Source organism: Vulpes vulpes, chromosome 12 (assembly GCF_048418805.1).
Source record: "Vulpes vulpes isolate BD-2025 chromosome 12, VulVul3, whole genome shotgun sequence".
Classification (NCBI taxonomy): Eukaryota; Metazoa; Chordata; class Mammalia; order Carnivora; family Canidae; genus Vulpes; species Vulpes vulpes.
This window is the reverse complement of record NC_132791.1, coordinates 166,617,417-166,631,150: the sequence shown is the minus strand read 5'-3', so window position 1 is coordinate 166,631,150 and position 13,734 is coordinate 166,617,417. Positions and strand designations below refer to the sequence as shown.

Below are 13,734 nucleotides of genomic sequence, written 5' to 3'. Positions count from 1 at the left end.
TGAGCCGAAGGCAGATACTTAACCAGCTGAGCCACCCAGGCACCTCTGTTTCTACAGTTTTAAAACAGTTGCGGTAAGTCAGTGGACTCTTTATAATACTCAGACATAAAAGTAGTTTCTCTTCAAAATCTTTTCCTTTAGAGAGCTATGTCATACAAGACATATGGTGGAGGAAAACTGTTTTATTTTCCTTTAGGCTGATTACCCACAGAGAACTGAAACATTTGATCAAGAATTATTTAAATTCCCTCTGCTCTGCTGGTTGCTGAGTCTTTATTTCCCAGAGGGCCTTTTGTTTTCAGTGTTGATGGATATTTGTGGAAAGTCTATTGGGGCCCTTGTGGCTTGTGGGTAGAGGGGGTCCTCTTCTGAACATGTCTCTCGTGCTCGTTGGGGCACTAGCAGACATCTGTGTTCAGAGTGTCTCTACTCTGGGCCGTTGACCTTTCTAATCAGCAGGGTAGCATTTAGTAGGTTTGGGAATGTGACAAACTCCAGATGAGGCTGTTTGAATGGTGAAGAAAAGGTTTGGTCTCAGCCATGATGGACTTGTTTACAAATTTTGAATTTTTGATGTTTCTACTTAATTTCTATACATAGGTTTCTCTTTCCCACTACCTACACAGCTGCACACTCGTAGTGACCTAATCACGATACCTGTGCGTGACAGGGCTAAATATGAGCCAAGGAAAACACACAGCTTATGCATATATTATTTGTGGAATCCTTAGCATAGTCTGATGACTCAGATACAATCTGATAACCAAAGCAGATAAGAAACACACGGCCAGGGATCCCTGGGTGGCGCAGCAGTTTGGCGCCTGCCTTTGGCCCAGGGCACGATCCTGGGGACCCGGGATCGAATCCCACGTCAGGCTCCCGGTGCATGGAGCCTGCTTCTCCCTCTGCCTGTGTCTCTGCCTCTCTCTCTCTCTCTCTCTCTCTCTATCATAAAAAAAAAATAAAATAAAATAAAAAAAATAAAAAAAGAAAAGAAACACACGGCCAAACGTTTTCATAGATCATGCCTGTTCTCAGGATTTGGAGTACTTCTCTAGTGTTAGAATAACTCATACCTCATTGATTGGGGTCTGTGGATCAATATGGAGAGAATTGCCACCTTACCACCATGATGTCTTCTCCCCTTACACAGGTCTCTAATGTCTCGGTTTTAGTGTGCAGCTCTTACTCCTATCTTGTTAAATTTTTCTCTAAGTATACCCTAATTGTAGATGCTGTTGTTGATGGTACTGTATTTTATTTTATTTTATTTTATTTTATTTTATTTTATTTTATTTTATTTTATTTTATTTTATTTTATTTATTTTTTTTAAAGATTTATTTATTTATTTATTCATTCATTCATTCATAGAGATGCAGAGAGAGAGAGAGAGGCAGAGACAAAGGCAGAGGGAGAAGCAGGCTCCATGCAGAGCCTGATGTGGGACTTGATCCAGGGTCTCCAGGATCATGCCCCGGGCTGCAGGCGGCGCTAAACCGCTGCGCCACCGGGGCTGCCCGATGGTACTGTATTTTAAATCCCAGTTTTCAGTTGTTTATTGCTAGCATGTAGGCGTACAGTAGGTTTTTGACGACCGACCTTTATCATGCACTGTTTCTAAATTCACTTGTTATGTAGCTTTTATGTAGAATTTAAAAGCAAGTGGAATGTATGTGGTCATACTTTTTTTTTTTTTTTTTTTAACATAAAGAAAGTTTTATTTCTCATCAGATTTCTCTACCCTTTCTTACTTTGGTGGCTAGGATCTCCTATTTCAGTGCGTACTTTTTTGTATTTTTACCTTATTTCTGATCTTTGCATGAAAGCATCCAATCTTTCACCATTAAGTGTGGTGTTAACTGTAAATCTTTTGTTCTTTATCTGATTGAAGAAATCCTATTCTTGATATCATGGTTTGTTTTTTTTTTTTTAATCGTGAGCAGGCATTGAATTTTCACGTGCTCTTTATCTCCTTGAGACTGTCGTGTGGCTTTTCTTCTTGGTTATATTGTTAAGAGTGAGTTACACTGCATTTCTGTCACAATAGGCCTGATGGTCATAGTGTATATTATGCTTTTTTATGTATTTTTGGATTGATTTGCTAATATGTAGTTAAGGGTTTTTGCATCTCCCTTTATATAGGGGATGTTAGTCTGTTGTTTTTTTTTCTTGAACTGTCTTTGTTGCCAGTGGTAGCGGGAGGGGCGGGAGGAGAGAGAAAGAGAGAGGATCCCAAGCAGACTCCACACCCAGTGAGGAGCCTGACATGGGGCTGGATCCTGGGACCCTGAGATCACGACCTGAGCAGAAATCAGGAGTCAGACACTCAACCAACTTCACCACTCAGGTGCCCCTGAAAATGTTTCTATAGGATGTTTTATTTTTTCCTTAAATGTTTGATCCACTTTGCCAGATATTTATGAATTCAGTTTTTTTTTTTAAATGTGGAACTTCTTGAGTCAGTATTGTTTAATTTGTATTCTTGAGGGATTTTTTTTTACATCTAAATTCTGGAATTTACTAGCATAATGCTTTTCATAGTGTCATCGTGCTGTGGGTAGGTCCACAGGACATTTAGTTGCCCTGTGTCCTTGGGCTCCTCTGGTCTACGATGGTCTTATAGACTTTCCTGGTTGTTACAACTGTGAGGAGTGCTGGTCAGGTCTTTTGTAGAATGTCCCTTGATTGGGATTCATCTGGTGCTTTTCTCATGATTGGACTGGGATTGTGGGGTTTGAGAGGATGACCTCAGAGGTGATGTGCCTCTTTGATTACACCTCACTGAGGGCACATGCTGTCCCCATGACCAGCCTCTGTTGCCCTATGTCAGTGGGCTGAGGTGACAGTCTTTAGATTTCTCTGCTGTCAAGTTCCACCCACTGCCATCCCGTGCTCTTGGGAAGGACATCATGAGCTCAGCCCCAGCTTTGGTGGCAGGGTGGTGGTGGTGGTGGTGTCATGCTCTACCTCCTGGATATATTGTTGTGCTTCTGCACAGATTTGTCTCTTCTTCCCCTTTTATTGATTGAACCATTTACTTATGTATATCAGTGTTGACTCAGGGATATTTATTGTATACTTTGGGTTAGAATCCAATACTCCTATATTTTGTTGCTCAGATGTTCCAGCTTTGGCCATTGGGAGTGCTCTTAGGTGGCCCCTTTGTCCTTTGACATGCCCCTCCCCCATCATTTTGGGGTTTTTGTTTGTCTTGAGCACTTCCTTCCTTCCTAGTGCCATAAGATGCTCCAGGCTCAGCTTGCATGCTCCCTGTACCAGCCCTAGAGTCTGTCATTTCTTCTTTATTGGAAGATGGCATTAGAGGCCGGCCGGGGTCTGGGTGCTAGGTCTCACTGCTGTGGTCACCTGCAACCCCACGCCCTCTGTGTGGTTACAGAGTACCTGCTCCACCCAGGAGTCCCTCTTGTTCAGTTTTTCCCTTCCTACTTTTTTTCTTGGTAGTCATTTCTGTAGCTCCTTGCAAGGGAGAAGAAAGAATATGCATTCCTAACCAAGGTGCTCTTCTGATCTGGGACTGTGAGCGTGCATCCAGAGGATTTTGTCACCATATAACATGACTTCTTTGGGATTAGAACTCGACCCCTCCAGGGTCTATCTGCTCCAGAATCTTCTCTCTTAAGCTGCTAGTGGTTGAAATTTGTTGTGTTTGGCTATCCTCATTTCTCTGTTGCACTTGGTTATTTTGGAGGAGTTGGTTTTTTACTGTATCTTGCTCATCTCATTAGATATTGGAAATAATTTTTTGAAGTAAATTTTTAATGCTAATTTATCCTTATCCCCAAGAATATTGTTTTGAGTCCTGTTTTTTATGACTTTAATCTTTAACCTGCAAAGAATGGAACTAAACCCTGTAAAACAAATTTCAGTGAGTATTTCATTTGAATGCTTTGTGTATATGTTGGGGGCACGAGCTGCTGTGATATAGGATCCTCTGAATCTGTGGGATGACAGTTGCAGGTTGGCACATCCTGTTTCTAGAAATGGAGCCTTGCTCCCGTTTACCTCCCATCCGTGAACACCTGTCTCAGGGCTCTGTTTGCTTCATGGGGACCTGGGAATGTAGCCTGACTGCATCGTGGCTTCCAGGAATGGAACCACCCTATGTGGAAGGTAGGGGAGTAGCCCTCTTGCCTCTCTGGGGCTTAGAGACCTCAGTTACTGTGTAAGTAAGGGTTGCTCCCCTGCTAGTGCTCCCCTGGTGAATAGTTCAGTGTTTGTAAGGACAATGCACTGCACATGGTATGTTTTATTATGACCCAGATTCCTCTTTTTTTTTTTTTTTCAAAATATAACTTTATTGAAAAAACTAAACAACAATATCCAACTTTATTTAAAAAGCATTTACAATACATGAGCTTTTTAAAAATGTAAATTAAATTAATTAACATAGTGTATTATGAGTTTCTTTTTGGGGGGGGGAAGGACATCTCCTTTATTATTATTTTTTGTATTTTTTTTTATTGGAGTTTGATTTGCCAACATACAGTATAACACCCAGTGCTCATCCTGTCAAGTGCCTCCCTCAGTGCCCATTACCCAGTCACCCCTTCCCCCCGCCCACCTCCCCTTCCATTACCCCTTGTTCGTTCCCAGAGTTAGGAGTCTCTCATGTTCTATCACCCTCTCTGATATTTCCTACTCACTTTCTCTCCTTTCCTCTTTAATCCTTTTCACTATTTTTTATTTTTTATATTCCTCGAATGAATGCAACCATATAATGTTTGTATGACCCAGGTTCCTGTGTGCCATTCCGGAGTACATTTGTGAAAGCTGGTAAGAGAGTATATGTGCTTAGGGAACGTATGCATATCTGTGGAGTTTCAGAAGAATCTGCAAACCTGTTTTCTTATGAATAGAAAGTGGAATTACTTGAGATTTTTGCTAGCTCTCTTTTGTTAATTGAGATTTTTTCTATAAAAAATTTGTATTATATCAGCTTTACCCAACTGAACTTCACAAATGTTACTTTGAATTGCAAAAGGATCAGCTGTCAGCAGAGTGTGGTGCAGAGAGACTTCGGTGTAGGGGGGAGGGAGGCAGAAAAGTTTCCATATGTTTTTCCGATGTTCTGGCAGGATTCCTCCTCCCCCAGCCATGAAACACAAAGCTGGATATCAGTGTGTGAATAGAAGCCATACCTGAGCTGCCTGCCTCACACGGGTGGAGAGAGGGAGGCATGGTAAATTAGCCAGCGCTGTGAGAAGACCTTGTCATCAAGGTCCCTGCCAGGTTCGGGTTAGTACACATGGCAACTGGGAGCATCCTGAGGGTGGGGCATTTCTTCTCTGCCGGGAGCAGGGCTGTCACTTCACTGAACTCTCATAACATTCAGAGGCACTTGCTGTGAGTATTTTAAGTTATTTAAATGTGTGTCTGGAAGGTTAGTTTCTCCTAGGATGGTCATGTTCTTAGCCCCTGCCTGCATAAGGTGAGGTTGAGGCCGAGAACACAGTTGTGGCCTTTCTTTCCTGCCTTGCGGCTGATGAAGGGTATCTGCGTCACCCCAGCCACGAAAGTTGGTTTGCTGAACATCCACGGGCATGCCTCTGTTGATGATTAATCAGACTTGCTGGCAGTTGGCTTCTTATTTCCTGGATGAACACTAGTGTGGAGTAAAAGCAGGCAGTGCCAGTGGATGTTTCCTTTGGTCATTAGGACCTGGAAGCAAGGACAGACCGCTTATGCTGCTCATATGAACCTGACTTTCCAGGGGCGCCCCATGCTGCAGAGGAGCTTAAGAGGCGTTCTCCTGGGTACTCCCAGTGCACCGGAATTCTTGGGTGGGGAGGAAGTCAACCCCTTGCCCCACCATATCCGTGGCAGACTGGCAGGTTGATGGCTGCTTGTCCCCTCTGAGCTCACAACAGCTTCAAACTCCAGTCAGCGTGCTGTTTCACTAGGATGGAGTTGGCTGCAAGCCTTAAGCTCTCTTGTCATCCATGTTGAAGGGGTTCTTGTGTTAGGACACAATGTAGGTTTGGGTGTATGCATGCACACATGTTTGTCTGCATGTACATGTGTACATTCAGAATCCAGTTATGCGCCCCTGAAATCTGTGTGAGGAGTTAGCTAATTCAGTTAGAATTTCTATCAAGTTCTTTAAGCTTACAGAGATCTGACATGAAGCTCTTCCAAATAACTGTTGAAAACTCTGGGTTCACCTGACTTGATGTAATTTGTCGTCTTCTCTTTGCCCAAGATCTGTGTGTTTCTTGCTGGGCACTCTGCACGTCATATGCTGAGCTCCTCTTGTGTCGGCTGGGTTTTGTCCTGGGTGCCCCTGCCCTTCCTCCACCCTGGGTCCCTGCCTGCATTGACCATGGTGTGGTCCTAAAGCTCTCTGTGTCAAACCAGCTTCTTTTCTATTTTTTTGTAATAAAAAGTGGAAAATACTGACTTGTGAAAAATAGTTTAAATCCATCATTTTTCAAGAAAATATTTAGGTCTTCTGTTTTTGTGGTTTGTTAATTTTTGCATAGTCTTCAACAGAGCCCCTTGACATATATGCAAATGGTAGTCCTGTTTTATGTGAGTGATGGACAAAGGGGACAGAACCATTTGTGTTCTAAATTCTAGTACAGGTACCTCTAACATGGTCACCAAGCAGTTTCCTGAAACAGACCACGTTGTAAGTGTACCTTGGAAAATGTTAGCATGATGCCTCTGACAGCTGAAGAGGTCTTGTTTTAAATCCATCAAAATAAAATAGTTTCAACACCCAACCCTGAAGGGGTAAGTGTTGGCAGTGATTGACATCGGATCCTTTCTGGTTTTGGCTAACAGGTGACAAGGAGCATGACAGGCTCTATTACCCATAAGTGGGAGACCTTGGGCACATTCATACCCTTGCCAAGCTCCGGTCTCCTCAGTACAGTGAGAATAAAATAAGATGTAAGGATCACGGTCCTTGAGGTCCTGCCTATAAGCGCTTGGTGTACTTTGACCCTCAACACCCCTGTGAGGTTTAAGAGATTAATCCTGTTAAGGCTTCTTGTTCACTGAGGGTCTAATACCATCCAGGCCTCATGGTCACCCTGAGTGGATTGCAGCGCCCTAGGCTGTCCTTTGGGTGTCGTTTTGTTGGGTTTCTGTCCTGGCTCTTGACTCTTGGTCTCTTTGAGCACGTGGCCCAGCAGCATGAGATCAAGGAATCTAGCTAGAGGCAAGAGCCAGAGCACTGAACAGTCATGGGGCTTATTGTTGAATTTATTCATGTGTCAAACATGCAGGGTTGCCTGTACTGTGCACTCACCTAAGTAGCCGGAGTACCTCCTTGAGAAACGGACAGATTGCTTGTGTGGGGGATGGCCACATTACAAGTTAAGCTGTAGGAAGTGAGCCACGTAATAGCATTGTGGGGAAACAGCGAATGGAGTGGATTTGTGCCTCTTACACAGGGTTGAATATGTGTGTGATTTTGTTTGTTGTTTGAAACCAGGGACACCCATCAGAATCACCAGGGAAAATGGTTAAAAAACAAAAGCCTTGAGCTCTCTGGGGGTGGCCCCTGGATCCCCCAGGAAAGTCTGATGTTCAGAAAGTAGTGGGCTATGGACTGTTGCTTTGTTGGTGTTGGTTGTTAGTCTCTGGAGGATTCGAGCTCAAATCGAACTTGGCTGTGTGAGCTTGGGCAGGTTATTACATTAGCCTTACTGAGCGGTGGGCTGCTCGTCTGCACAGGGAAGGTAAGGCACGCTTCGAGGATTGAGTGTGTCCCTACCACCAGGAGCCCTGGGGGCGGTGTTGTCCTTTGGCTGCCCCTGGGGGGTCACTGGAGGCCCCATACTCACTGTCCATAGAGAGGGAGTGGTTCTTGTGGCCCTTAGTCACAGGTCACTGGGCCACATCACAGAGTAGCTCTTACTTCTGAATGATACCATTTTTATGTGAGAGTGTATGATGGGTAATTAGCATATCTTAGAATTAAAACAATTAGGATAGTCTGTGAAGCTAGTCTTTCCCATTTTTCCTTAATTTTGGTTTTTTTTTATTTTTTTTTTATTTATTTATGATAGTCACAGTGAGAGAGAGAGAGGCAGAGACACAGGCAGAGGGAGAAGCAGGCTCCATGCACCGGGAGCCCGATGTGGGATTCGATCCCGAGTCTCCAGGATCGCGCCCTGGGCCAAAGGCAGGCGCCAAACCGCTGCGCCACCCAGGGATCCCTAATTTTGGTTTTTATTTAATAGGAACTGAAAAAGCAAAATGGCAAACATATAATTAAAGGTATAGGACATGATTTAAGGTTGCTAAAGAGTGAATTGAGCATATCGTTTTTAGAAAACAAGATGAGAGATGAGTGGAAGGAACATCATAGAGAGCCTAGAACTAGGCCCACTGAGCTTTGACAAGTGCAGAGGCCAGTGAGTGGGGGAAGTGCAGCCCCTGAACACCTGGAGCCAGGGCTTGGACATCCGCAGCAGAATGAGAGAAAGGACCCTTGGTGTCATATCATACCTGGAACAGAAATTAATTTGAAATGGAGCATAGGTGTCAGTGCAAAGCTGTGAGACTTGCCGATGCAGCTGTAGGAGACTTGATACTGAATGCACTGCCCATGAAAACAGTGATGAAAATGCTGAACTTAGGCTCCTTTAGAGACCGATGAGGAGGATGAAGGAAACAGGCTACATACGGGGTGGGGGGAAGGCTTGCACACCATACACCTGACAGTGATGGATGGCTTGCTCACCTGCAGGAGAGCAGCCCAGTTAGAGAGTGGGCAGGAAATGTGAACAGATAGGTTGCCCAAGAGGAGATTTGGATGGCAAGTGAGCACATGATCATTAGTCATCAGGGAAAGGCACGTAAGTCCAAACCACACAGCGTGTGGCTCCACATCGGTCAGAATGATGAAATGAGAAATAGTAACACCACCACATGCTGGCGAGGATGTGGAGAAACTGGGTCTCTCATCCACGGCTGGTGGGAATGTAAAATGGGGCAGCTGCTCTGGAAAAGTCTGGCAGGACTTACTGTATGGCCCAGCAGTCCCATTCCTGGGTGTTTAGCCCGGAGAATTGAAAACGTGTGTTCACAACCTCTGCATGAATGTCCATGGCAGCATCAGTTGTAATAACCCAAACCTGTGAATACCCCATGTGCCCTTCTGGTGTTAAAGATTAAAAAGCCTGGGCTGCCCGTAAATAAAGCTCTGTGCGGTAGGAAAGTCCTCGGCAGCAACGCCAGTGAAACTGAAGGTGGGTGCTAGCAAGATCTTGGGGATTCTGCTGAGCACAGAAGCCAGTCTTGAAGGTCATGAGATGTGTGATTCCACATCCCTAACCTTGCCGAAGTGTAAGAACCATAGGTGAGAGCAGGTTAGCAGTTGTTGGGGGACAGGGATGAGTCTGGGAGGGTGGGTTTTTCTAAGGGGGCAGCACGAGACTGCTCCTTGGCAGCAACACAGGTCTACACATGGGGTCAATCCACCCAGAACCACACATGCATACAGGAGGCATGCAGAACTCATGAAATCTGAGTAAGGACTGTAGACTCATTAACAGAAGTAGTCCAGGGTGAAATCCTGTTTTTGATGCTGCGCTGTATGACAGGTGTTATAGGATGCCACCCCTGGGGACATGGGACTTTATGTATTATTTCTATAGTGATTTCAAAGCAGAACTGGGAGGGGACACATTCCTGTGTGTGTGATAGGAGAGGAGGGACGGCCACAGTACACCCGGTGAGGGTTTGTTACTTGGAGTTGGCTCACACGGTTGTGAGGGCAGCCAAGCATGTTTCCAGTCCAGGGCAGGAAGGGGAGAGCAGGATCAGAGGAAGGAGCCAGTTGGTGTCTCCAAGACCGGGAAAGAGAGCCTAAACCTCCCACCTAATCAGGCCAGGCTCACCTAGGATAGGACTTTTAATTACCCCTGCAGAATAATTGCTTCATAGCATGTGCAGATTAGTGCCTGATTGAATAATTGGAGAGTGTAATTCAGCCTAGGCAAAACACACTTATACTATTGTACCAGTTTTCCCATAGCAACCTTTAGATGACTATTTCATCTTATTAATGTGACATGGATGTTCCTTAATTTTTGAAAAACGAAATTTTTTTAATACAATTTGAGGTTGATATAAATGCATTTGATTAGTCAGAAGGGTGTAATTTCTGGCACATTGTAATGTTGATTTATTGCTTTCTCAGATGTTTGCATTATAGTCTAAATACCATCATCTGCTTAAAAGTACCCCACGAATGAGCTTTCCACCGTTGAATTTCACCTTATTCCTTTGCTTTTTGACAGTTCATTCCCATCTCATCCCCTCCCTGTGCAACGGGAACACAAATTGGAGCTGAAAAATGTACTTCCTATTGCCACAGGCTCCAAGCCTTAAAAGGGTCTTTTGGATTGAGTTCTCCTGACAGTCATTAGTACACAGTTGAATAAAACAGAATATGTGTATGACTAATTCTTAATAATCCAGTGTTGTGAATGCGGTCTTGAGATGGATGGGGCTTTTGTTTTGGCTAATTTTTGAATCCTCCAGTGATCATGACTTATCACTTAAAGTAAGACAAGGTTCAGCCCTGTTCCTGCTTCCAGTGTTTTTAAGGTTTTAAATGCTGAGAAACCTTGTTCACAGAAATAACTACGTGGGAGGAGAAGTACCTCTCAGCTCCTCAGGTTGTGTCAAAGGTCTTTGTAAGCTGCTGTCAAAAATGATTTTTGATGACCTCTGAGCTGAAAAGGCCAGTAGGTCCTCTTTCGGTTTTATTGAAAGCAGAGAATGCTAAAGCATTCACATGCTCTGGGGTGCTTCGTTGGTCGATGGAGGTGTCTCTATGGCTTTCTCACGCCCAGCCTGGTGTCCCCTGGGGTGCTGATATTCCGGATGGACAGTGCACATCTGTGCATTTGCAGGGATAGGTCATTTTCTTTTAAGGTGGGAAAGGGGCTTTGGGAGAGGGAACAGAGACCAACCAGGTGCTCTTTCAAGGGGAAAACATTGTTAGGAAGGAGCATGCAGTGTGGGAATTCGGATGATGCGCTGCTGAGAGCTGTCCATGCCCAGGAACACCCTGGGCATCTTGGTGGACCTCTAGGGCTACCTGTTTACATTGAAGTTTGTTGCTTAAGAATGTTACTTCTTTGACCTTAATGAGAACTGTTAGGGAGAGAAGGTATATTTAGTCAAACAATTTTGCTAGATGGTGCCATGAGTAAGTTTCAGTCTGTTTCCTTTGGGACTTCTGAACCCGCTCATGTGCTGCCATCTGGGTGGAGTCCCATTAGGGGACCCTGTAAGCCCCAGGGTGGCTCCGCTTAGCTGCTCATGGAGGGAGAGAGGTGGAGAGGCACATGTGGGACCCTGGGGGACAGCAGGGTTCCTTGGAATATACTTCACGAAAATACCAAATGCGTGCAAACCTGTCATCTCCTGTTGTGATACGTGAGACCTGAAATCTTGAAAGCCTGTGTGTGACCACAGTACCAAGCTGAGGTCACCCAGGCCACTTGCGATGCCTGCCCTGTGGATAGGCTGCAGGGATTTGGTGGGTTACTTTCGCTATCACCAAAGAACAAGTAGAATCCCTGAAAAAATACTACATTGGAATGAAATGGAGTTGATTTTGCTTTTATTTTAGAAAACCACCCCATGGTCCTGTGATGTACTTGGGCATGGAATGGCACTGTTTGTGTCTCTCATTTTGGGAGGGGGCACTTAACAGCTGTGTGCCTGTGACACAGGGCTCCATTTTCATATGTGCTTTTGGTTCTATGAAATCTTTTCCCAGAGTTGTGAAATTCAAGAATGACACCTTCTCAGGTCAGATTCCCATGCATTCCATGGGAATACCAGTCCATGCATGGTATTCCCATGCATTCCCAGTGCTCCCGGCCACCTCATGACACAGCATGCTCAAATTTCCTATGGCCATAGCACCACTGGCCAGAAGCTTAATGACTGAGCATCTCCAGGAGTACGTGCCTTGAGATAAGCTGTTGGCCACTACTTATTTGACCATACCGTGCCGCCTCTAGGAAGGCCTCCAGATGGGGGCTCTATTCCTTCACGTAATCATGTTCCTTCAGAGACCCGAGGCCCTTTGTGGTTGGTGCACCCCCCTAGTAGAACACGAGGTGATAAACGTGTGGTTTTGCCTGCAGTCTTCCTGTCACATTTGCCCCTGTCCTTCCAGAGCTAAGTAACGTTCTGGAATGAGGTGGACAAGCATGGTGGTTATGAAAGCCTTGATTTGTCACGTAGGGGTGGAGTGAGTAACAACGTCAAGCTGTGTTTCATGCAAACACCCGACTTCAGAAACCCTACTAACTGCAGAAGACCCCGGGACCCCTGCTGTCTTCTGTATGAGGGTGTCCGTGTTCCTTTCTCCGCCCACCTGGGACTACCAGCAGCGAGGGTCGAGGGTCGGTAAACTCTCTCCTAGGAAGAAAGCAAGCAGAGGGAAAGGAGAAAGAAAGCCCCATCCCGGCCACTCCCTGCCCAGTGTCAACTGTAAATGCCGCGTGAGCCCCGCGGGGGCCCCCCTCCCCTAGTGCAGGTCATTGGGAGCTGACTGTATTGAATGACTCTTATGTGCTCTTCAAATGAATGTTGTTGTGTTAAGGTCTTCTTTTTTCTTTGTGATTCTTTTGTTCCGTAGCGTCGTCCCCCAGACCACAGTAATACTCAACAGTGATCGGCAGACCGCCACTGTAGCCAAGATGGACGACCCCTTGAGCAACAGGGCGCCGGATTCCCTGGAAAATATCATTAGCAAGTCAGTAGCCACCACACCAACCCCAGCACCTCTCACTGCCACTGCCACCGCGATGAGTCCCCCCAGGACCAGTCGACGTTCCGCGCGGGGCACGGCCCACGGTTCTGTGTGGTCAGGGGGCGGTGCTGCGCCCGCCACAGGGGGGTGACTCGGCCGGGGAGACGGCTCTGCTGCGTCCCCCTCCCTGACCACCACGTGTTCTCACCTGTCTGTCTAGCAGCGTGTCAGGCCAACGCACGGCCTTAGTCTGCTAAGTGATGGAGGCCCTTCAGGGTGACAATTTTTTTCCTCCCACCTTTTTCTCTTGAGACTTTGTAAATGCAGCCTTGGTCAGACACGGGAGTGCACAAAAGGCATCATGCGATGGTGGAGGCCACCGCGGGTGCCCCTGTATAGGGCTCTGGGCCCAGCGTGGCCTGGTAACGTGCCCCGAGAGGGCCACTCTGCTTGTGGCTCCCCTCTGTGTGTTCACAGAGCTCCATTTGGCCTCTTCTCTGGGTCCTGTCTGCAGATCGTTCCTCCCCCAGCTGTGTCCTGTGCCCTTTGTTGTTCTAGCCACTCCTGAGGGCCCCATAGTGCCGCGGCCTGCTGCGCTGGGGGGCGGGAGAAGGCCTGGCTAGATGCTTGGGGGCCAGGGAGCTCTTGCCAGTGGTGAGACACAGGGTCGGGCGTGCCAGGGGCTGACCCCGAGTGATTAGGAGCCAGGGCAGCTTATGAGCAGGCTGCTGTGAATCGAGTCCAGAAGGTGGAGCCCCCTCCCCATGGCACAGCCAGGATAGGAAGCATGTTTTGTCTCTGTAAGCAGGGAGGTGGCATTTCTTCCACTTTCTTTGTGCCCACTAGTGCCCGTGAAGGGATGTTGTTGAGGCGGTTTTGGAAGAGCTGCGTAGCGTGTCTCCAGGCAATAAATACAGATGCTTTGGGCCTTTTTTGGAACTGGTGACTTATGTCCTATTTTCCTGGCAGTATCTTATAGCCC

At 46.2% G+C, this 13,734-nt stretch overlaps 1 protein-coding gene across 6 annotated transcripts in view; it reads left to right on the top strand.

The window, feature by feature from the left end:
• Positions 1 to 13,734, top strand: part of BANP (BTG3 associated nuclear protein) — a 105,420-nt gene that overhangs the window by 35,674 nt on the left and 56,012 nt on the right. For 3 of the 6 annotated variants that reach the window (XM_026004965.2, XM_026004963.2, XM_072731369.1), the window contains one exon: positions 12,639 to 12,755. The exons of the other annotated variants lie outside the window; for them this stretch is intronic. In XM_026004965.2, coding sequence (XP_025860750.1) covers positions 12,639 to 12,755 — 117 coding nt within the window. The remainder of the gene's footprint in view (positions 1 to 12,638; positions 12,756 to 13,734) is intronic. 6 annotated transcript variants of the gene reach the window in all.